Source organism: Pipistrellus hanaki (assembly GCF_964339955.1).
Source record: "Pipistrellus hanaki genome assembly, chromosome: 6".
Taxonomy (NCBI): domain Eukaryota; kingdom Metazoa; phylum Chordata; class Mammalia; order Chiroptera; family Vespertilionidae; genus Pipistrellus; species Pipistrellus hanaki.
In genome coordinates this window covers 23,255,200-23,279,248 of record NC_140508.1, presented here as the reverse complement: position 1 = coordinate 23,279,248, position 24,049 = coordinate 23,255,200, and the positions used below count along the sequence as shown (strand labels likewise).

General features: G+C 39.9%; 1 protein-coding gene across 2 annotated transcripts in view; it reads right to left on the bottom strand.

The window, feature by feature from the left end:
- Positions 1 to 797: 797 nt before the first annotated feature.
- Positions 798 to 24,049, bottom strand: part of SEL1L2 (SEL1L2 adaptor subunit of SYVN1 ubiquitin ligase) — a gene marked incomplete at both ends in the record, with an annotated part of 80,300 nt that continues 57,048 nt past the window's right edge. Inside the window, 8 exons of one of the 2 annotated variants that reach the window (XM_084887640.1) lie at positions 798 to 917; positions 1,064 to 1,192; positions 9,599 to 9,771; positions 14,223 to 14,297; positions 14,406 to 14,571; positions 15,711 to 15,859; positions 17,597 to 17,684; positions 18,242 to 18,304. In XM_084887640.1, coding sequence (XP_084743766.1) covers positions 798 to 917; positions 1,064 to 1,192; positions 9,599 to 9,771; positions 14,223 to 14,297; positions 14,406 to 14,571; positions 15,711 to 15,859; positions 17,597 to 17,684; positions 18,242 to 18,304 — 963 coding nt within the window. The remainder of the gene's footprint in view (positions 918 to 1,063; positions 1,193 to 9,598; positions 9,772 to 14,222; positions 14,298 to 14,405; positions 14,572 to 15,710; positions 15,860 to 17,596; positions 17,685 to 18,241; positions 18,305 to 24,049) is intronic. The other variant, XM_084887641.1, reaches the window with a different exon arrangement.

Sequence of the window (24,049 nt, the reverse complement as noted above, 5' to 3'; positions counted from 1 at the left end):
AGGTCTCAGTAATGCTCTAAACCACTCATATTTTCAGAGACCTTGCTCCGGAAACTTGGGTCACATTGCCCTTGCTCCTATATTTTAGCCAGAGCTGAGATTCAAGCCCGACCTTTAAGTTGAGTCATGGGCCTTTTCCACTCTCCTTGCCCACCCTGCCTCCAGTCCTGGGCTCCTGCTTTGGCTGTCAGTGGAGATAGACATCTGGACCCTTTAGCTTCTATCCCAGGAGGCTGGTACCATCTATGGGTACTCCAAGGGAATTCCACCCAAGTCCTGGGTGAGGAGTGTGAGTTGGCCCCTGGCACAGATGCCACAGGAACTTTTTCTCATTAAGTTTTGATGTGGTTCACAGGATCAACCCCACAAGAGGAAGGTTCTATGTGTAATTTCTGTATTTATCAGATCGGAGGGATCTGTGTTCCTGCCCTTCCCGGACTTGGCCTTCTTCCTATCTTACTATGTCTGCAGGAGCTGAGACACCCATTTGTTCTCTTGAAAGGTTGTTAGCATGGAAATTGGTTTGGAATTGGAGCTTATATCCCTGACTCAGAACTAGATCACTAAGATGATAAGTTAGTAATGAAGCCTTAGGTGACTAGTCTCCAGTACCCCTCAAGTGGTCACCTCAATTAAGCAGGAAGTGAAATGATTTCTCAGAGGACAGGTCCCAAACTTTGTCCATTTTCCATCACAGGCATTGGGAAATCGTGCAGACTCTCGAGCTTGACAAGAAAATTCTTTATTTAGTGAGTGAACTGGTTCTCTCATGAGCAGGTTTTTCTAGAATCCAGAGCCTACCGGTAGCGATTTTTAAGCAAGTAGATCAGCATAGCAATAATGAGGCCCATTGCAAATAAATCCCAGTACTGTCCAAGGGTATCATCCAATTTTATCCATTTCCATCTCATTGTAAACTGTTGGGAAAAGACATTTTGTTAGGAAAAAAAAAAAAATCCAAGCCTCCCACTCTATTCAGGGGAGTAGACCCCTCCATTCCATCACCCAAGAGTTGCTCACTGGATTTTTTCAGAGATCTGGGACCTATTTGAGACAAACTCACATTAAACAACAGGATATCTTGGAGCAAATGCATAGTCTCCAGTTTCATGAGAGCAAAGAAGACAGGCATATGAGCGTCAGGACTTGTTTGAGCAGCCATGTCATATAATCTCCTGGCCAGGTGAATGTCCTAGAAATAGAAGAACAGCCCATACTCATAAGTAAACGGAAGCCACTGTGTAAAATATTATAATTTATCTTGGGTATGCAGCATGGCTCCCCCAGAGATGTTATGTCCTATTCATTGGAACCTGTGAATATCTTACAGGCCTGAAGACAGAGAGATCATGGTCTATCCAGATAGACTCAATATAATTACCTGAGCTCTGAACCACAGAGTTTTCTCAGGGCTGAGGGCAGGAGAGGAAGTTGGAGAGCTTAGCAGAAGTCAGATATTCTACACATGCAAAGGACTCACGCACCACTGGTGGAGGGCCACAGGGAAGAAATAAGAAGGAATGCAAACAGCCAGCAAGGAAATGAGGTCCTTAGTCCTATGAGCACAAGAAACTGAATTTGGCCAACAACCTGAATGAGCTGGGAGGTGGATGCTTCCCCGAGCCCCAGTAAGGAGCATAGCCTACATAGAGGACCTAGTCAGCTCACCCACCCTCCCGACCTACAGAAACTGTGTGATAGTAAATGTGTGCTGCTTTCAGCTACTAAATTTGTGATAATTTGTTACAGCAGCCATGGGAAACAAACGTAATCTCCAAACACTTTCTTGGATACCTCTGGACCCGATGTTAGTTTAGGTATGATTCCTTTTAAAGGGGCAGGAGAATCCTAGACACAGTACAGTTCCCTAAAACAAATAACAATACAGATAATAATAAGCATTTAAAATTCCTAGTTTTCTTCATGCGCTTATCATCACCGACATTAATAGAATTTGTTTATTCATTTGCCTGTCTCTTAGTCCTGAAGACAAGGACTTGGACTCCTGCTTAGCTTTGAATTCCCAGTGTTTTATGATATGCTGAGGGCATAGTAAAACTCTGATAATACTAAATAGAATGAATAAACTATTTTGGTTCTCAGGCTAAAATTGGATTTCTCAAAAGATACACTATATTTTTAGGGTCTTTCTTTCGTTCCTTCTTTCTTTCTTTCTTTCAACCATTAGCTTATGTGATGGCACATAATCATTAAAAAAATGTTTCACCTGATATGGCTTATTTTGTTTGCTTTGTTTTCTAAAGCAATGTAGTGAAAAGGCTAAGCAGAGTTGCTTTTAAAGATTGAAGTGACCTGGGACAGTCCCAGAATTGTACTTTGCTGGGTGGCTGTGGATTATTTTCAAAATAAGGGGAAGAAGAGAGATTTTTCACAAAGTGTGGCCATTCAATATCTCTTTCTTGTTCTTCTCCATCTCTCAGAACTTCATTACACAGAGTTCAATAGTTATGAATCCTTGCGACCTGTGCTAAACCATTTCTTGGGCAGTGTCCTCTCTCAGCTGTGTTCTGCTGGTCATTTCTTAAGTTTTCTCAAAGCTTTGTGATCTAGTAAATTGATTTGTGGAAAAAAGGAATAAGCTTGTTTAAAATACTAAAATTCATAAGACTGGTTCTAAGAAAATCTTCCTGGCAATAGAGAAAATGTATGTCATAAAAAAAAAAAAAGAAAAAAGAAACTCCCCTAATTTGTGTCTCTAATTCTAACAAGTCCAGTGGGTGTTCATTTTGAAAGTGCCCTGCAGATTAGAATGGCGTGTCACCCACCCCACATATGAAAGGCATATTGACATGAATCGTTCAAGAAAGGCAGCCTTTTTCAATATCTCAGGCATTCATCTTTATTTGAGGCAGGCAATAGTTATTAATCTATTTCTTGAGGCACAAACATGAAAATTTAGTCACTAGCTTATACTAAAAATAGTGAGAATTATTTAATGCCCAGGCAGCCTCACAAATTATAGTGAGGGTGGGGTAGGATAGGAAAATCTTTCTTTAAAATTCCCATAGAAAGAAATTTCTGAACACTTGTGGCTAACTAGGATAACCCATGTAAAATAAATTATATTACTAGACTCTAGAAAAGACTCCCTATTCTTTAGTCTATTTAATAAAAAATCCAAATGGCTCAACTAAAAGATTTCCTCTGAATAGTGTTTTGATGATGACTAGAGTTCATTAAATATGTCCATTGTACTCCTACCCCATGAACACTTAAACTTTCTGTGGTACATTTGTGTTTATTTTGCTTTAACTTCAGTGATTTAACAGATTATGTAAAGCAATCTACAAATTCTTCTTAATCAATTTTCTAACTAAAATGTAAGGTGTGACAATGTTCACATGTTCAAGATAGCTTCTTATAATTCAACTAGAGGCCCGGTGCATAAAATTCGTGCATGGGGGGGCGGGTCCCTTCAGCCCAGCCTGCACCCTCTCCTATCCAGGGCCCTCGGACATGCCTCTCACAATCCAGGACCACTGGCTCCTAACTGCTCAGCTACCTGCCTGCCTGATCACCCTTAACTGCTCCCCTACCTGCCTGGTCACCCCTAACTGCCTCACCCACCACTAGCCTGGTCACCCCCAACTGCCCCCACCACTGGCCTGGTTGCCTCTTACTGCCCTTGTTGCTTGCCTGGTCACCCCTAACTGCACCCCCACCCCTGCTGGCCTGGTTACCCCCTAACAGCCCCTACCCCCCCCCCCCATAACCTGGTCACCTCTAACTGCCCCTCCTGCTGGCCTGGTCACCCCACACAGCCTGCTGTTCAGTCGTTTAGTTGTCCCTCACTAACCCTCCAGCCGGTCTGGTCGCCCCATGAAGCCTGCTGTTCAGTCATTTGGTTGCCCCTCACTAACCCCACTGCTGGTCTTGTTGCTCCACACAGCCTGCTGTTTGGTTGTTTATGTTACTGTGACAGCATCCTGGACAATTTGCATATTCCTTCCTTTATTATTAGTATAGAAGATACAGAATTCTTCAGCAATAAAGGATCTGGCTTACGAAAATATTGAATTACATGATACAGGAGCCCCAGAGTGTACAACAGCATGAGTGGATATGGAGATTATTATGCTAGTGAAATAAGCCAGTTAGAGAAAGATAAATACCACATGATCTCACTTGTATGTAGAATCTAATGAATGAAGTAAACTGACAAACAAAATGGGTCCAGAGGTATGGATGTATGGAACAGAATGACAGATCTCAGTGAGGAGGGGGTGGAGAGGACTGGAAGAGATTAACCAAAGAATATATATGCATTTATGCATAACCCATGGATACAGATAACAATATAGGGAAGGCCTGGGGTGGGAACTGGATGGAGGGGGCAAAAGAGGAGAAATGGAGGGGCATCTGTAATATTGTCAATAATAAAAAAAAAAAGTTTATATTGGGACAGGTAATTTTTGAATAATTTATTCTTTTTTTATAAATATACCAATGATAATTTAAGGAAACTTTGAAAATATAGAAGTGAACAAGTTTTAAAAATCAACTACAATTTCACTGTAAAGATGTAAGCTCTGATAATATTTTATATATATTAATCCAGCATTCCAGCATTTATATATCTATATTAGAGGCCCAGTGCATGAATTTGTGCACGGGTTAGGGGGACCATCGGGGGCAGGGCCACTCACGGGGAGGTGCTGCAGGAGGTTGGCTGGTCAGTCCCACCCCCTCTTGGAGTGAAGGGTGCAATCAGGGGCAGGTCAGCCAGGGAGAGGGGCCTCGGGAGGTTGGCCAGCTGCCCTCCCCCCCAGTCCCCCCCCACATCAGGCTGGTTTGCTGGCTGCAGTGGGCGTCATAGTGACTGGTCATTCCAGTTGTTCTAGCGTTACGGTCCCTGGCGCGCTCACGCTCTCTCTCTCTCTCTCTCTCTCTCTCTCTCTCTCTCTCTCTCTCTCTATATATATATATATATATATATATATATATATATAATTAGTAGAGATTCTTACTAGTAAGAATATAATACATATAATTTTAATTCAGGAATTTTTCACTTTGGGTAATATTATATCTTCTGCTTTCAATATATTTCAATACATTTCAAACAATTATACCATGAGTTTGCTGACCACTGGTCCATAATATTTTATTTTTAATGGTTGCAGTGTTTCATAACAAGTGCTAATAATTAAATACTTATGCTACATGCCAGTCATCACTATCATTTAGTTAAAACTCATGACAATTCTATAGGGCAGATGATATTATAACCCCATTTTAAAGATGAAGAAACTAAGGCACAGAGAGGTTAAACCACTTACCCAAATTCATGTGACTTGTAAGTGGCAGAGCTGAGATTCAAATTCAAACAGTCTACTTCTAGCCTGCTCACTTAATGAGGCCACAGAATACCTGATGGAACCACATATTGCCACACAATAGTTCAAGTAACAGGGTTTCTACTGGGGAGCATTTGGTTGGTTGTAGGTTTTTTTGTTTTGTTTTGTTTTGTTTTTTTTCCTGTAATAAAGCTTTACACACACAATTCCCCCCCATATTTCTAATCATTTCATTAGGAAATATATTTATTTCAAGAAAGGCTGTGACCATATTTAAGAGGTATATATTCTATCCTGACATATTCATGAGAGGATCATTTTAAATTTCTAACTTTAACTTGTCCTTTCCAGAAAAGAATTCTATTCTGGTTTTTAAGACTACAGTTCTAACTCTCCATAGGTGGTCAAACCAGACAAGTGAGAAATAAAAATGCTTTGTGCCATCATTACTTTTATTTTTGACAGGATATGCAATTTCTATTTTCCCTGAAGGATCCCCAAAAAATGCGTTATCTACTAGGTTGCAATATTGTGATTTGTAGGAAATATGTATTTGTTCTCTCAGATGACCAAATATATGTAACCGAAGGTCAGGAGGGTTCAAGGTCTTTTGAGAGGGAAGGAAAAGTAGTCTAGAAGATAAATAGAGAAATAGTGATAAATAGAGAAATAGTGGTATATCAAGCCTTTATAATTAAGGAAGGGTAGGTCAGGGTAAGAAGTCTGGACTTTATTAGGCAATAGAAAGTCAATAAGATTTGTTTTTTGGTTTGCTTGCTCATATTTGTGTGTGTGTGTGTGTGCGCGCGCGCGCACACGTGCATGTGCATGTTTTGGGTGGGGGAGAGGAGAAAGGTGGAGAAATAATGGTAGCAAAGTTACTTTTTATCAAGAATAATCTGATAGTATTTTGTTAAATGGATTAAGTAAAGAAATGTTTATATCTGTAACAACCCCCAAATAGCAGCAGCTTAACATATTTAGCAATCCAAGTGGATGCTCCTGTTTAGCGGAGAATTTCCTTTTTGTGATCACTGAGGAACCCAAGCTCCTTCTGTCCCGTGCTTCTGCCAGTCCCTAAAGCCTCAGGGTCTCTGCGTTCAGCCAGTGGAAGGGGAAGGAGACTAGGGAGAAGCTCCATCTACTTCTCAGCCACCTTAGACCCGAAGCGACACCTTCACCTTCACTCCCATTCCTTTGGATGTGATGGGAGCCTGTAGATACAGCCTATGACTAGGAGACACACAGCAGCAGCGAGACCTCCCTGTGGATGGGCATTACAGGGAACTAACTGGTGGACAGACCTATTTCTCAAAGGAAAATGCTAGAATGGGAGGCTCCTTTACAGAAGCCTATGTGAGGAGAAATTCCAGCCTATACCAGAAAATGGGCAAAAGGAATGGGCAGGAGGGGATGAGCACCAGGTTTTGTCCTAGGTTAAATTTCTGAAGTAATTCTGAAGCAAGTATAAATTGAGAAGGAGTTTCATAACAACTTGTGAGATGAAAATAGAATTATATATAGAATGTAGAATTTCTAAATTTAGAATTGGGAGGTCATCTCCAACTTCTCCCAGGTAGTTATAGTTATTTTTTGTTCTCAGGACAATGGTGCAGTCAGCTCTGGGCCACAGTTTAAGTAAAAAAAAAAAAAAAAAAAAAAAAAAAAAAAAAAAAAAACACAAACAAAAACCTGAGTTTAATCGGAAGTCAGAAATTGAGGAGTGAGATGTTTTTCAGTGAGGCTATTAGGATAACTCTCCTACATCATCCTAATCCCAATGTTCTTTCCTAAAAATAGATGAGAACCATGTCCCATATTTTACACTAATTTACTTAGAGTTGATTTATATTTCACTTTCTTCTCCCAGAAGGCTTAAATACAGAGTCTACGAAACCTGATTCCATACTACACCCTTTTTGATTCTCAGAGAAAGCCTAGTGATAATATTATACTCACCTTTCCCACGGGTTTGCACAAGGATTAACTAATAAAGAGGATTGTGAAGTGCCTTCCTGAGCAAATGTGTAATCACTGGGTGATTTAAGTGCTGTGAAAGCCTGTTCTAATTGTTGTTTTGCTTTCATTAACCATCCCTGGAACATCAGCATACTCATTTTGAGGATTAGAAAAGGTGGGATCTCCTTGTTAACCTGACTGTGAGATAACAAAATTAATATGCTGGCACCTGACTACAGTACTTGGTTATTATTTTCTAATTGCTAAACAGAAGGAATTAATAAAGACAAAGAGCAATGGCCCTCATTAACTAAATCTAAAATTTCCATATCACAGCCTGAGGTTGAGCACACCTGTGTATGTGTATGCGTTTACAAGTGTGTGTGTGTGTGTGTGTGTGTGTGTGTGCGCATGTTTACATGCAGAGACTTTCTGTAAAAAAATGTCTGTGAATGAGAGAGACTGATCAAAGTGCCCTGTGATAAAACAGGAACCCTGACAGAAAAAGAACAGAAAGTCAGAAACTCAGAGAGAAACTTCAGAGTTTTTTCTAAATGTATGAAATGTAGGTTTTGACAATTATTATTTAACATTGTGAAGCAAGTGCCTAGGGGAGCCATCAGCAGTGACTCCAAGGCGGAAAACCCTCTGGCACAGCTGGGGGTGGGTAGGATGGGGATAGGAGAGTTAATTTGAATTTAATCTAAGAGGTGGGATCACTTTTATCTTTTATACAAACTACATTTCTCTCTCCATTATGGTTGTTTTCCTTGGGGAATGATGAAGTAAAGCTTTATCTTTCTGAAGCTGCCTGGGGCAGGACAGGTATCACTATTCTGATTTGCAGATATGGTGACAGTTAGAGGGGAACTGGGTGTGGCAGAATAACAGCCAAAGAATCACCTAATACAGCTATACAATCCAATCCCAATACCTCTCACTTCCCATAAACACAGGGAGCTTTCAGCTTCTAGAAATGGGGAAAACAGACTAAATTTGGGGTTAATATTCTTTCTACTATTTAGGGTACTAGGGCTAATGAAAAGTGATCAGCCAGCCTGGCCAGTGTTCTCAGTGGTTAGAGCACTGGCCCACGCACCGAAGGGTGGCCGGTTTGATTTCCTGTCAAGGCATGTACCTGAGTTGCAGGTTCAATCTATGGCCCCAGTTGAGGCACATGTGGGAGGCAACCACTTAATGTGTCTCTCTCACATCGATGTTTCTCTTCCCCGCACTCATTCTTTCCTTTGTCTCTCTCCCCCATCCTCCCTTCCACTCTCTCTGGAAATCAGTGAAAATATATCCTTGGGTGAGGATGAACAACAACAAGAAAAAGTGATCTGCTAAAAGGCCACAGGGCAGGCAGCACAGAAAGGCAGAGATCTTCACTGCTGGATGGTTAGGACCCGAAGAAGGTATTATACTTTGATTGCAATGAGGCCCATTAACCGATGTCACATAGGAAATTCCCTGCCTCTAATTCTCAATTACTGGCACAACTGGAAGAAAAAAAGAGATCATTAAAAACAAACAAACTAAAAGCATAGAAAAGCTAATAACCTCTCATTATTTGGCTCTGGGAAGCAGCCCAGACTATAAACACTGAAGTGAAATATATCCTTGAGCATTAAGGATGACACAAAGCAAGGCCCAGGCTTTCCCCAAAAAGTTAGGGGTCAGGCAGTCCTGGGTTCAAATTCTGACACTACTACTAACCTCTCTGTCCTCAGTTTCTTTTTATTTTTACAAAAATATATTTTTATTGATTTCAGAGAGAGAGAGATAGAAACATTAATGATGAGAGAGAATAATTGATCAGCTGCCTCCTGCACTCCACATACTGGGGATCAAGCTCACAATTGGGGCATATGGCCTGACTGGGAATCGAACCGTGACTCCATGGTTCATAGGTCAAAGCTCAACCACTGAGCAACACCAGCTGGGCCTGTTCTTTGGTTTCTTGATGCATTCATTGAGGACAATTATAAGGCTTATTTCGTTGAGTGGTTCTATGATTTAAATAATAAACCAATACCTGGCTATTATCATTATTGATATTTAATACCTTTCTCACCCAGCCAGATTTAGTCTACTCTGTAGTTGTGTCCTTGGGTATAAATGTAGGAAATAACTTCTACATCAGAGGATTCTTAACAGGGTAAGTAATATGTGTTGGCACATGGGATGGACTTAGCAAATGTTAAGTCTTTTCCTTCCTTTCTCTACATTTTGATGACATCAATGAAATGCAAAACATTTATAAATTGCTCCTTCCCATAGAGCCGCCATTACCAGGTTTGGATTATTACCAATTCAATTACCTTTGCGGTACCTAAACCGTGTTCATACATGTAGGCCAGATTGAACATGGCTTGTGCGCTCTGGTATTTATGGGCTGCGATGTTGTAATGTGTGACTGCTGTTTGATAGTCCTTCTTAGTCCCATAGCCATAGTAATGGTAATCTCCAATTTTCACTCTAGCTAATGCATTGCCTGGTAGAAATATTAGAAAAAAACATAAATGATTCATGTTCAGTTTTTAACAACTCAACCTATAACATATATAAAAGAAAAAAATTACACTCAAGATCCAAGAATCAGGATTAATTATCATCTATGGAACACAAATATTATACCCAATGCTAGCTATCTTCACTATTGGATAACTCCCATGCTATAGTACAAATATTTTTAAAGAATAAAAATTGTGCCCTAGCCGTGACTCAGTGGATAGAGCATCAGCCTGTGGACTAAAGGGTGCCAGGTTTAATTCTGGTTAGGAGCACCTAACTCGGTTGTAGGTTCGATTTCCAGCCCTGGTCGAGGCTTGTCTGGGAGGTAACCAATACATGTATCTCTCTCACATTGATGTTTCTCTGTCTCTCCCCATGCCTTCCATTCTCTAAAAATCAATGGAAAAAATATCCTGAGTGAGGATTAACAACAATAAAAATTGAGAATATTGTCTTTTTTACCCCAAAATATATTTTATTAATTTCAGAGAGGAAGGAAGAGGAAGAGAGAGATAGAAACATCAATGATGAGAGAGTATCATTGATTGGCTGCCTCTTGCACGTCCCACATTATGACGGAGCCCACAACCCAGGCATGTGCCCTAAATGGGAATCAAACCATGACCACCTGGTTCATAGGTCAATGCTCAACCACTGAGCAATGCTGTCGGGGTTTAATATATATTATATATATATATTTTTAAGATAAGTCACTCTTGAGAAACTGGACTCTACCCATTCTGTCCTTAGATTCACTTCTGAAACTTGACTCTTCTGCATCATCAGTTTCCTCCTCTTTTCCTAGATGAATCCCGTCAATCATTCAAACTCACTTGGTGTTTTCTATGAAAAAAAAACCACATCTCTTTCTTTCTCCCACGGTGTCTCTTTCTAACTATTCCCATTTTTCTATTCCCTTCATACTAACCATCTCTAAAACTTCACCTCCCCTCCAATCTAGCTTCTGCCCCTCCTCCATGAAATGGCTAATTTTAAGGTAATCCATTCAGCCAAATCCATTGGCCTCTTCCCTGTCCTCATCTCGATGGACCTCTAAGCAGCCCTCGAGTCACTGGATCTATGTTCCCAAGCACTTTTCTCTCTTGACATAAATGACCATGCATCCTTGATTTCCCTTCTACCTCATAAGCCTCCCTTTTCACACCCTTGCCTGACTCCTCTCTCTACCCAACTTTTAAATTTTGGAACATTAAGGGCTTGTTATTCAACTCCATTTTTCCCTTTCTTATCTTCTTTCTTTTTTCTCTCCTTCCCCAAACCCTCCTTTTTCCACTACTCTCCTCTATCTCAACTCTTCCTCTAGGTAATCTCATCAAGTTACGTGGCTATCTTTATGTTTACTATTCCTGAATATATTATCTACAGTCCTATCTCTTCCTAAGCCCCATACTCTGATAATTGCCTTATTGACTTCACTGCTTAGATCTAAAACTTAAAACATCCAACAGAGATTTCTAACACCCTGCTACCAGGCCCCCTCCTCTTGCCACAAACACAAACACACACACACACACACACACACACACACACACACACACATCAGTTTCTTCCCTATTTCAGGGCCAGCACCACCAATGTGCAGGACATGAATCTAGGATAATTATTTCTAATTCTTTTCCCTGACTTCCATGATCAAATCCATTCCCAAGTTGGTTCTTCCTCTAAAACATACATATTTCTTATATTCTCCATCTAATCCAAACCTGGAGTACTACAATAGCTTCTAAAGTATCCTTCTATTAATCTATTCTCTATACAACAGCCAAGATGATCTTTAAAAATGTAAAATTAAATTATGTTATTTCCCTGTGCTAAATCCCCCCAGTGCTTCAGTTTGCACTTGGGATGATTTCCAGATGTCTTACCTGACCTACAAGTCATGCCTTTTCTGCCTCTCTGACTAGCTAGCCTTCTCACATGTAACTTTTTTTTTTTTTATATCCTCTAGCCTTTTTTTTTTTTTTTTTTAGAACATTTTAAAAAATATATTTTATTGATTTTTTTACAGAGAGGAAGGGAGAGGGACAGAAAGTCAGAAACATGGATGAGAGAGAAACATTGACCAGCTGCCTCCCTGCACACCCCTACTGGGGATGTGCCCACAACCAAGGTACATGCCCTTGACCAGAATCGAACCTGGGACCTTTCAGTCTGCAGGTCGACACTCTATCCACTGAGCCAAACCGGTTCTGGCTAGCCTTCTTAATATTCCTTAAACACATTTGAGTTCATTTGTATGATCTGACGTATATCACTAAGGGCTACAGGACTCCTTCCAAATTCCATTTGGCCTAGTACAATACCTAAAATCCTTTGGAATTGATTATTTTGGATACTGAAGTTCTTTTAATCTTTCAGAATCCTCTATTAAAATGTAATACCACAAGCCAGATATCTTTAGCTCTTTCTGAGTAGAGGTAACGTCATACAATCCTTAAACTGCCAAGACATTAGTTATCAGGATTTACTTCCCAGTACTTCAAACTGTACAGGTAGCTGGCAGCAAGACCTTACAGAAGTGATACCCAGAAGAGGGGTCTGCAAGGACCTAGAAAGACAAGAGGCCCCAGGAGCCCTGTGAGAAACCCACTCAATCTCTAATTTTGCCCAAATCTGCCTTCCTTTGACTCCAAGATTCCTTTTGGGCCATAAACCAAAAGGACAGGACTTCTGTGTACCTCTGAGCTGTACAAGCAATAAGCAGGACCCCTGAGGTCTCTAAGAATAGAAGGCAGTGAACATCAGGTTCTCCTGAGGATTCGGCTGCACCCTAATTAGGGAGATAACTGGGCATGGAGGGATATCGACAGGCTCCCAGGGGTCACTAGATAAGGGTAGGGATTTCCCCTTCAATTTCATAGTCACAGGCAGTGGTGACTTAGTCCTGATGGCTCACCACCCTCCTCACACACAGTAACTGTGGAAAGAAGCACCACCGGAGACTGATTAGAAACTTTCATCATCAGATTTCCTAACCTCAAGGGAGCATCATTTTTGGGGACACTCATGCCTGACCTCTCTTGTGACAGGTGATTATTTTTAGTGGCCTAACATTTTGTGAATTCTGTTTAATATTAATGTCCCTTCATTTTCTTTTGTGTATGTGTATCTGTCTTTTTTCCTTTTTATTGAATTTGTTGGGGTGACACTGGTTAACAAAATTACACAGGTTTCAGGTGCACAATTCCACAACACATCATCTGCACACTGTATTGTGTGTTCATCACCCCAAGTCAAGTTTCTGTCCATCAGCATTTATTCCCTCTCCCCTCATTTTCAATGGCTCTTTTCCTCGGTGCAATTTTCACACCATTTTCTGGCTTTGAATAAACAAGTATTTGTTGAAATTGGGCTAATTTGCCACAGCTGAGAGGTTGCTGGTGTTGTTTCTCCACTCCAAACAAGGTCTTTATTGCACTTAGAAAATATAGACTTCTTTTTTAGGGAATTTCTCACTAAAATTGGCTGGATGGCTTGCTGCTGTGTTACCAGTTCAGCTGGGTGTGAGGAGGCACCACTGTGACTTTTTCTTCTGCCTCATATTAACATCAACTGAGAATCACTTTTTATCCCATTCCCTTCTTATAGAAAAGGGCGATTTAGCCTCAGCATGCGATGATTTTAAGAAACTTAATTGGAAGCAAAATTGCTCTCTTACTGCAAGAGAGTTCCTCACAATGCCAACAGTGACAGCTTTGCAGTATCTCTCAGCTCTCAGTAATATAATTGTAGGGAAAGAATGGAATGAGACATAGTGATGCAAATGCCACTTGTCAAAGCTTCCCCACGAATGCTATCTTAACATTCCTTATTGCATGTGAGCATGTGATCCCTATCAGCAGGGCTCCAGAAAGGACTAGGATCTGGCTAATTAACTCGGTGTTGCTTTTTGTTTGTTTGTTTTCTGATGCTAACAAGCTAATGGTTATAATAAAGATCTAAAGTTTGTGGCAATCATCAACGTGATATTTTAAAAGAGAAAAAAAAATAAAAGAGAAATCAAGCAAGTCTTAGATCCATAAGTCATTTTACCTATAAACCCATCGAGACATAACATAGACCACATTTTGATTAAATTCAGAAAAAAAAAAACTCAACAAATGAGTGAATGAAGCCAGACCCCCAAAAATTGGTTTCTTGAGCAAAACTGTCATGAGTCAAACAACTGTTCTGGTGCCATTGAGACAGAGTCACAGAAAAATTCATATGGTTTGCTAAATTGAGACTTGGAGAAAAGAGAATTTTGGAAATGACCTGAAACCAAAGGCTGATCCTAACATCAGTCCGACCTGAAATACCACCTACTTGTGCACCTCTTTGTCTATCCCAAGAACTCAGCTGGAGCAAACCAGATGAATAATGGTGGACAGGGACCAGGTAGTGCTCATTTTTTTTAATCTGGTTCTATACCTTGAATGGCAGCTCGATTCCACAGGAGAAGTGCCATTGGATACATCTTCTCTTTTTCAATAATTTTAGCTTTTTCTAAGAAAAAAAAAAAAAAAGGAGATATTCCATTAGGGAGACTTAAAATACTCCTGTAGTGAAATCATATATGAATATGTATGATTAGGGAATTTTAACTTATCTTACTAGATTCCAAAATGAATGCTGAATTGCTTTGAGCTACTTCATACCCCATTTCTGCAAGTAGTGCATACTGAACAAGGGAAGAATCTATATCACCATCCTTATAAGCAAAGTATGCTGTCAGGAATTTCTCAGCCCAGTGGCCTAGTTCACAGACACCTTTATAAAGCTGTATATAGGAAAAGAAACCAAGTAGATTAGTTAGACAATATACTTCATTCCAGGTAGAAGATAAATGGCATCAGTCTTCAGCTCCTGCTGGCTGGTCAGGCAAGCATTTCCAGTCTAAAGCATAGCTTTTGCAAATTATTTAGGGTTAAGAGTTAATTCTTTTCATAGACTCAAAGATTACAGGTGCATTTTTTTTTGTTTTTTGTTTTGTTTTGAGCTGAAACTTCCTGAGGCTCATTTTATGTTTTGTAATGAACTTTCCTGACTTATAGGTGATTTGGCAGGACAAGACTACATTGACTTCTGTTTTTTTAAATGGGCCTTTCTGGGTACTGCTGCTCTGTACGGGCGAGTTATAAGGTCACAGCTGATAATGGAAAGGAGGAAATGAAGGGAAGAAAGTGCCTGGGGCTGTAGGTGACATAATCACGAGGGAGCTGTGAGAGTTCTATGGGGACAAATGTCAACTTAGCTGAATAGCCCTTATGTAACCAAAAGAGGTTGGCCATACATAATTCATTAGGAAGTTGGCAAAGGAGCAAATCTAAAGATAGACTATTAGCTGGCAGCTTTTGAACTGAGTTTCAGAAGGGGCCAGATTGCAACATGGATATATTTATATTGGTGCAGCTGAAGTATTTAATAAATCAATGAAGGGCATTAAGGTCCTAAAAGCATTCTTTTGAAAAGTACATCATTGGCTCAGGCTGAAACAATCCACTTTGTCAACCAAATCATCAAATACCTAAAGACACTGCTTTTTGGGAGGAAGTGAACTACATTTTCCAGGCTAGATCAAGCCTTTGATTCCCAAACTGCATTGACTAATCCCATTAGAAGTGCCAAATTGTCCTGGTGATTTGATTGAAGGCTGAGACAGAGCTCCTTAACTGCATTTGAGGGAGCTCTGAACTTGATGAAAAGCCAAATGCAAGAGGAGAGGGATCATTTCTTTTCTTCCCTTTCCAGCTTGAGTTACATCAGTGCTTTCCCTCCCTAACCAATGTCAGTGCTCATGTTGTCAACTGGGAGAAAAGAGGTGATGTTTATAAAATCAAAGGCATCAACAATTTAAGGGCAGTATAGCCTCTTCTGTATGATAAATGAAAAGTGCTTTAAAAACATCTCATTATTTACCTCCACAGCAGTTCTGCATGACCTCAACACTCCTGCTCCTGTTGCGTACATCTCAGCCAGGTAGTAGATGGCGAGGGGCTGCCCACTTTGAGATGCCAAGTAAAAATATTTGAAGGCAAGTTTATAATCCTTCCATACTCCAGAGCCAGCTGAAAAGTAAAATGTTTGTGCCATCTCTTATTTATTTTTTACATTATAATCTACGAATATAATGGTCATAGTGATGCCTGCTATTTCAAATAGGATGGGAAAATACAACCCAGTTAAGCTGTTCTAGTGCCACTATTTTGTTTGTTTTTTGGGGGGATTGGTGGTGGTGGTGGTGGTGATTTTGGTTATAAGTAAGAATATAGAAATCCTTGTTCTTGATTCATTCAGAAAACTGTTTAGTTCATGAAAATATATTCTCAATATGAAAAGGAGATCAAATGCTGGTCTCTGAAGACCAGAGCCCCACCATGATGTATCTCTGCATCCTTATCATCTTTATACCAGGAAACCAGAATAGCCATAACTATGGAGTTTGCAGCAGGCAAATCCCAGCTCTAGGAAGCTTTGCTGGGACTCAATGCATGGAGCAAAGGAATCAACATACTCCCAGCAGCTGGGATTCTTGTCTTGGCTCTCTTTTATGAGCTGGGCACCTCTAGGCACTTCATTTGCAAAAGGAGGAGGTTCCCTAGTTGGTCCTTAAATTCCTCTCCTGCATTAACGTTTAATAGCCTTCAGAAGCATGTCATGTAAAGGCTACTAGCAAAGGCTCTTCAGCAGTGGTTCTCAACCTGTGGGTCGGGACAGGTTTTTAAGGTGGTGAGAGTTATGAGCGTAATTTTCGACAGAGGAAAGAAAGCCAGCCAATAAAGATGGTTAATGAATTGTGGGAGAAATGAGATAATGAGAACCTCTTGGTTCTCAGTCCCCTTCATGCTACCATCAAATCTTTATCCTTCCATTTAAAGATGTAGTACTTCCAATAATATTTTTACTTCACTTTGCCCTCACAGTTCGACCCACTGTATCTGGCTTCTAGACCAACCTGTCCAAGAACCTCACTAACATCCTCGATATTGACAAGTCCCATGGATACTCAGCTCCTCTTTTAAAATTGAGAACCAGGCTTCTTGCTGCATTCAGAGGGATGCTCACTCATTTACTCTTTCTTGAAAGTTCCATCTTTTGGCTTCCTAAGACCCTTCTCAAACCCCCACCCCCTGCTCCCACCTCCTCTAACCAAGCCTTTCCAGCCTTCTTGTGACCAGTCTTCTCTGTTCATCTTTTTAATGGCACTGAGGATCAGCATATTTCTAACCATGGTCCTCTCACTCTCATTTGCAACTCAGTTATTCTTAACAAACACCTGCAAATTGATGTTTGTCATGTCCCAAATGTCTTGCTCCAAATTTGACCTTTCTTGTTAGTTTCTTTAAAAAAATATTTTTATTGATTTCAGAGAGGAAGGGAGAGGGAGAGAGAGAAACATCAATCATAAGAGAGAACCATTGATTGGCTGCCTCCTGCACACCCCCTATGGGAATCAAGCCTGTAACTGGGGCATGTGCTCTTCACTGGAATTGAGTCCTGGACCCTTTAGCCCAAAGACTGATCCCCTATCCATTGAGCCAAACCAGCTAGGGCTCTTCTGAGTTTCATACTTGTTTCTGGATATGTATAGTATTGGATATCACAAGGCAATTCAACCTTTTCTAAGGTGTGTTTCCTGACTCTGAACCTCCTTGCCTCCTCCTCCCAATGGTATTCTTTCCTTTCATCTTCTTTAAATTCCTACTCAAATTGCTGCCTGAATGTTCTATCTAAACCACACATACCGGTCCTTTGATTTTTGTTTAAAAAGGAGCAAAGTTAATAATGATATTCATAGCACTTACAGTAGTACATGAATCCTAATTGAAACTGTGCATTGGGCCATCCTTTCTCTGCAGCTTTCTGAAAGTATTTAAGTGCTTCACCATAATTCTGCAAGATAATTATACTCTATTATTCAGAGGTATAGGTATAACTCCATGGTAACAATTGCCTTCTACTTTTTAAAAAGAGTGTAGATAGAGCCCTATGTGATTTAGGCTAATTAAAATAGTATCACAAGTATTATACATTTTGTTTCATTATTAAATTATGTTAGGAAATAATTATCTTATTTTCAGTGTAAATTATGACTTTTCCTACCTTGATAGTAAGTCTTGTTAGACATTGGGGAAGGTCACTCAAAGACAGAGGCTTTCAAATTTCTCTATTAAAAAAATCCTCAGGGGTTAGATGATTTTTAAGGTTACTATTACATTTGGCTATTATTTCTTAGGTAATGATTAGGGTTTGTAATTCTTGTCACAAGGCTGTTCTATGTCTTTTTGGCAAACATTTCCCTAGATTATTTTATTCTCTATTATCAGATGTGATTGTTTGTCAAACCAGGTAACAGAGACTAATTTCTTTAAATTAATCAATGACAATGAATTTCACTTTATAAGTTGCTAGAAACATGTTGAAAAGATAATGGGGATTATTTAACTTACCACAGGAACGCCTTTTCCATAAAAATAAAGAAGACCAAGCCCATGAAGACCAATTGCATTTCCCTAGAACAGTTTTAAAAATCCAAGGTAAGTTTCAGAAGAATTCATGATAAAGAAAATTACTGAAAAATCACTCAAAATATTTGAATTTCACCCCATAGTGATTAATTAAAGCAGTTTAATCAGGCAGTTGCCAAGTTATTCTGACCCTCTCTAGTTTCTCCTTTCATACCTTCATATCTCCCTCTGACTGAAAAACAAAACAAAACAAAATAAAACAAAAACAAAAACAAAAACAAAACAGAGGAAAATGAAAGTAAAATCCTTCCTCCATTCTTTCATTCAGATTTCATTTATTGCTCTCCCTGTAAGAGGCATGGGGCAGAGGAGGGAGGTGAAAGGTAGAAGATGAATAAACCATGATCCTTGTCTTAGAAACTTCACAGGTTAGTGGTCTCTGACTCACTAGGTAGCTCTTCTTATCTTAAAGTGATCATGCCAAATGTGGTAAGTCCTATAATAGAATGTGGTGGGTTCCTAGAAGAGGAATTGCCTGGATCAGCTTAGGGTCTGAGGGATTTGGGCTGTCAGACTTAGCCACATTTGAGCTTCATCTTGGACTATATATAAGAATTCTCATGAAGGGAGAAATCTATCCAGACACTTGTTACCTGCTTTGGTCAAAGGAGGTTACCAAAAATGGCCAAATAACATTTTAGTGTGTGAGTTTCAATCAAGTCATTATGAATGGTCAAGCATTGTTGGGATATATTACTTTATGCAAACATACCTTATGGAAGGGAGTACTTAGCACTTTAGCATTTAGTACATATTCAAAAATATTTATATTTAGCATATTAATCATTGATGAAGTAACTTCCCCACCAGAAAACTCACTTTTTCTTTCTATCTGCCATCATGCATTTCATCCTGTAGTAATTGAGTAAGGAGCTACACTTGGCTACTTGGCTTTCATTCTGCAGATCTATATGATTGTTTTATTGGTTTATAGTATTTTCTCTGGAACTAGTTCTAATAGAAAACTCTCCAGAATTCTCACCACCTAAATGTAATTATTATGGATGAAGCCAGAGTATCCCTCAGTGATACAGGAATAGCACACAACTAGAGAAGACTACTTTACGATTCCAAAGTTTGGGGCAATGAATATGAAAGGGCCAGCTATTGTTAAATTTATTTAATTAAGTACAGTGTTTTATTTTTTGATGCAATTGTAAATGGGATTGTTTTCTTAGTTTTGCTTACCAATAGTTCAGTACTTAGTATAAAAATGTAACCAATTTCTGAATATTTATTTTGTATCTGCTACTTTACTGAATTCATTTATCAATTCTAGTCGTTTTCCCACTGATGGAATCTTTATAGTAATTGTTATACATTATCATGTCATTGCAAATAATGACAGTTTTACTTCTTCCGTTCTCATTTGTAGTCAGTCTGTTCTGTTCTGATTTTTTGTATCTACTTGATTCAGTTTCGAGAGATTGAATGTTTCTAGGAATTTATCCATTTATTCCATACTATCCAATTTGTTGTCATATAATTGTTTGTAATATGTATATTTTAAATAATCCTTTGTATTTCTATGGTGTCAGTTACTTCTCTTCTTTCATTTTTTAATTTTATTTATATAGGTCCTCTCTTTTTCTTGATGAGTCATTTATCTTCACAGAGAAACAGATTTTGGTTTCATTGATCTTTTGCATTTTTTAAGACTATTTCTTTTATTGCCCCTCTGATCTTTATTATTTCCTTTCTTCTACTCACTTTGGTCTTTGTTCAGTGCTCTTTCATTAGTTCTTTTAGGTGTAAGGTTAGATTATTTATTTGAGATTTTTCTTGTTTCTTGAGATAGGCCTGTAATGCTATAAATATCCCTCTTAGTACTGCTTTCACTGTGTCCTATAGATTTTGAGTTGTGTTCCCATTTTCAAGTGTCTCAAGGCATTGTTTGATTTCTTCCTTGATTTCCTTATTAATCCATTCATTATTTAGTAACATTATTTAGCCTCCATGGTTTAGTGTGTTTTTCAGTTTGTCTTATAATTGATTTCTAGTTTCATAGCATTATGATCAGAGGAGATATTTGATATAGTTTCAAGCTTCTTAAATTTATTACAGCTTGTTTTATCTCATAACATGTGGCCTTTCCTAGAAAATGTTCTGTACTTTTAACAAATGTATATTTTGCTGCTTTGGGATAAAATGCTCTGGAAATATCAATTAAATCCATCTGATCTAGTGTGTCATTTAAAGCTTCTGTATCCTTGTTGATTTTCTATGTGAAAAATCTATCTATTGGTATCAATGAGGTGTTAAAATCCCCTAGTATGACTATTATGGTGGACCTCTTCTTTCTTTATATCCACCAAGATTTGCTTTATGTATTTAAGTGCTCCTATGTTGCATGTATAAATATTTAAGAGCATTATATCCTCTTGTTGAATTGTTCCCTTTTTCATTATGCAGTATCCTTCTTTGTCTCATATATGTAGACTTTGTTTTAAAATATATTTTGTCTTACTTAATTATTACTACCCCAGCTTTTTAAATTTTCATTTGCATAAAATATCTTTTTCCATCCCTTTATTTCAGTCTCTGGGTGTCTTTCATTCTGAGGTGGGTCTCTTATACCAATATACTAGTACATAGACAGTATATACTAGTATATTGGTCTTGCTTTCTTATCCATTCAGCTACCCTTTATCTTTTGATTGGAGTACTTAAACCATTTAGATTTATAGTGATTGTTGGTAGGTACATAGTCATTGCTACTTTATTCTTTATAACTATGTTCCTTTATTTCCACTTTCTTTTCTTATAGAAGTCCCTTTAACATCGCTTGTAATACTGGGGTGGTAGTAAAAAACTTCTTTAGTTTTTTTTGTCTGGGAAGCTCTTTCTCATACATTTTAAAATGATAGCCTTGCTGGATAGTCTTGGTTGTAGGTCCTTGTTTTTCATCACTTTGCATATTTTATGCATATCCCTTCTGGCCTGAAATGTTGCTGTTGAGTAATCAGCTATTAGGGGAACTCCCCTATTGCCGATGAACTTTCTTTCTCATGCTGCTTTTAAGATTTCTTTATTGTTAACCTTTGCCATTTTAATTATGATGTATTATGGTGTGGGCCTCTTTAGGTATATCTTGTTTCGGGCTCTCTGCATTTCTGGACTTGTATGTTTTTTTTTCCTTCACTGGATTAGGAAAGTTTTCAGTTAGTCTTTCTTCAAATAGGTTCTCAATCCCTTGATTGCTGTCTTCACCCTCTGGTACCCCTCTGATACAGATGTTGTTACACTTCATGTTGTCCTTAAGGTCTCTTAAACTATTCTTATTTTTTAAACCTCCCCCCCCTTTTTTTTTTTTCTGTTCTGATTGGGTGTTTTCTGCTACATTGTTTTCCAAATCATTGATTCGATCTCTGCTTCATCTAACCTATTGTTGATTCCTTCTAGTGTTTTTTTCATTTCAGATATTATTTGTTTCTGACTAGTAGATCTTTTTTATGATTTATGTATTTTTTTTTTAAGCTGTTGAAATTCTTGCTAATGAGAGGGCAGGGCGGGGTGAGGGGGCAGGGTGGGGTAAGAGGGCAGGGTGGGGCGGGTCCAGCTCCAGGTAACTATACCCTAGGCCTAACCCAACCAATCAGGTCAGCCAAGGTAGTGGCACCACCCTCCCTATAAAACCCATTGATATGTTAAGTTCTTTCTCTTTCTCGCCCATGCCCTCGATGGTGTAGGTGAGACTGGGCTCGGACTAGTCCGAAATAAATACAGGCTTTCTGCAATTGCATCGGATTTGGCTCCCTGGTAGTCTTTGGGGTTTATGACACTTGGGCATTACACTAACTTCTTTGAGCATTTTTGTAACTACTGCTTTGAATTCTACATCTGGTAGATTGCTCATGTCCATTTCCTTTAGTTCTTGTTCTGGAGATTTCTGTTCTTTCATTTGGGGCATGCTTCTTTGTTTGTTTCTGTGCATTAGGTCAATCTGCTATGTTTTCCTGTTTTGGCAGGGTGTCCTTATGCAGTAGGTGTCCCATGGAACAGTCTCCCCGATCACCTGAGTACTCCAGGAATGTCCCTGTGTGGGTTATGTAAGCCTTCCTATTATAGATGAGTTTTACTGCTGTTTGCCCCTCTTTGCAAGAGGTTGTCCCTCTGGCTGGCTGACTGTGAAAACTAAATCCAATGATAGTGTGTGAGCTACTATGCAGGCATTGTCCACACTAGCCTCAACAGAGTTCGGGCCTGCTGAGTCTCACTTTGGATGCAACTCTTGTGGAGTTAATTGGGTTCTGCTCTGATATTGTCTGTATTCTGCTATAGGATGTGCTGATTCTGGAACCTCTTGGGAGGGAGTCTGGTGCAGGTCAACGTCAGATGCTGCCTGTGACTGACCCTAAGCAACCTCTTTGTAGCTACAAAGTGATTCACAGTTTGTTGCTGCCTTTACTGGGCCTGGGTGTGTGTTGAAAGTGCCAAGCTCTACACGAAGGGCAGCTGCATCCCGCATCAAACTGGGGAACAAGTCAGCATAAGGCCCAATGCTTCCTGATATCTGCCTCTGCCTACCTTCACCTGCTGGCTGCCCCTTAGGCTCAGTCACTGAAATAGCCTCTGGTGCTACTCAAGTTACATGAGGTAGGTTCTCAGTGAGTCATTAAGTAGGGGCAAGTGGTATTTACTTGACCGATACAGATTCAAACTCTGTGTAGTGCTGGATCTGACTCAACTCCACAAAAGTCCCAAAGTACACCAATGCCAACTACTACCCATCAGGCCCCTGCAGACCTTTGTGGTGGAACAGGTCTCAGGGAGTCATCAGCGTGAGACCTGCAGAGCTTATTGGGCCCAAACAGAACAGTTTGGCCATGGGAAGGGAGGACTCTGCACAGGAATATTGTGAGGAATTCTGTGGAGACTTCTTTAAGAGCCTGAGCTCAGCAGTGTGGGGTGGCAAGGAGTTGGGAGGGTGGGGATAGTGGATCTGCTGTGGGGTGGCCGTGCCAGCCAGACTCTCAGGAAGGGGAGAAATGGACCCAGTCTCTGATACAACTCCAGTCCACCCAGACCTCCACCACATGTGTAGGCAGTCCAATCCTCTGCAGTGAGCTCAGCAAGATGGGGTGACAGGGAGCCAGGAGGGTACTGCATTTCCTGAGGCTATTGCATTTCCCTAGGTTGATGCCCTATGGAGGGGCGTGCTCAACCCAAGAAAGATGGCCTCGGTGGGCAGTGGGGGAAAGGGACATAACTTAGGGACTCCAGCAGTTGTCCCTTCAGCTCTCTTCTCTTACTTTCCCTTGAGAACCATTCAACTTAGTCTCTCCTCACACACTCTAGTCTGCTCAGAACTGCCCTCCCTCTGCTGGAGCCAGGGTAAGTGGCTGTGAACAAGATTTTGGGTACTGGCCCTTTAAGAGGATGCCTAGGTTTCTAGCACACTCATCTCTCCCTGGCAGACAGAATCCTTGCTGATTCTCATAGCCTAGCTCTGGTGCTCTGGTTTGGGGAGCCAGGTATTGGGTTGAGATCCCATGCTCCTCAGAGAGAACCTTTGCAGCTGAGATATCCCTCTGGAATTTCAGCTGCCACCTGTGGGAGCCAGGCCAGGCCTTGGCAAGTCTCTGCCCGTCCTACCAGTTTCAATGTGGCTACTTCTGTAAATCCTTCTGTTCAGTTGGTCTTCAGTTGGTTATTCAGGTTAATTATTCTATATGTTAGCTATAATTCCAGTTTGTTCCTACTCTGCTTTATCCTCGCAGCTGTTATATG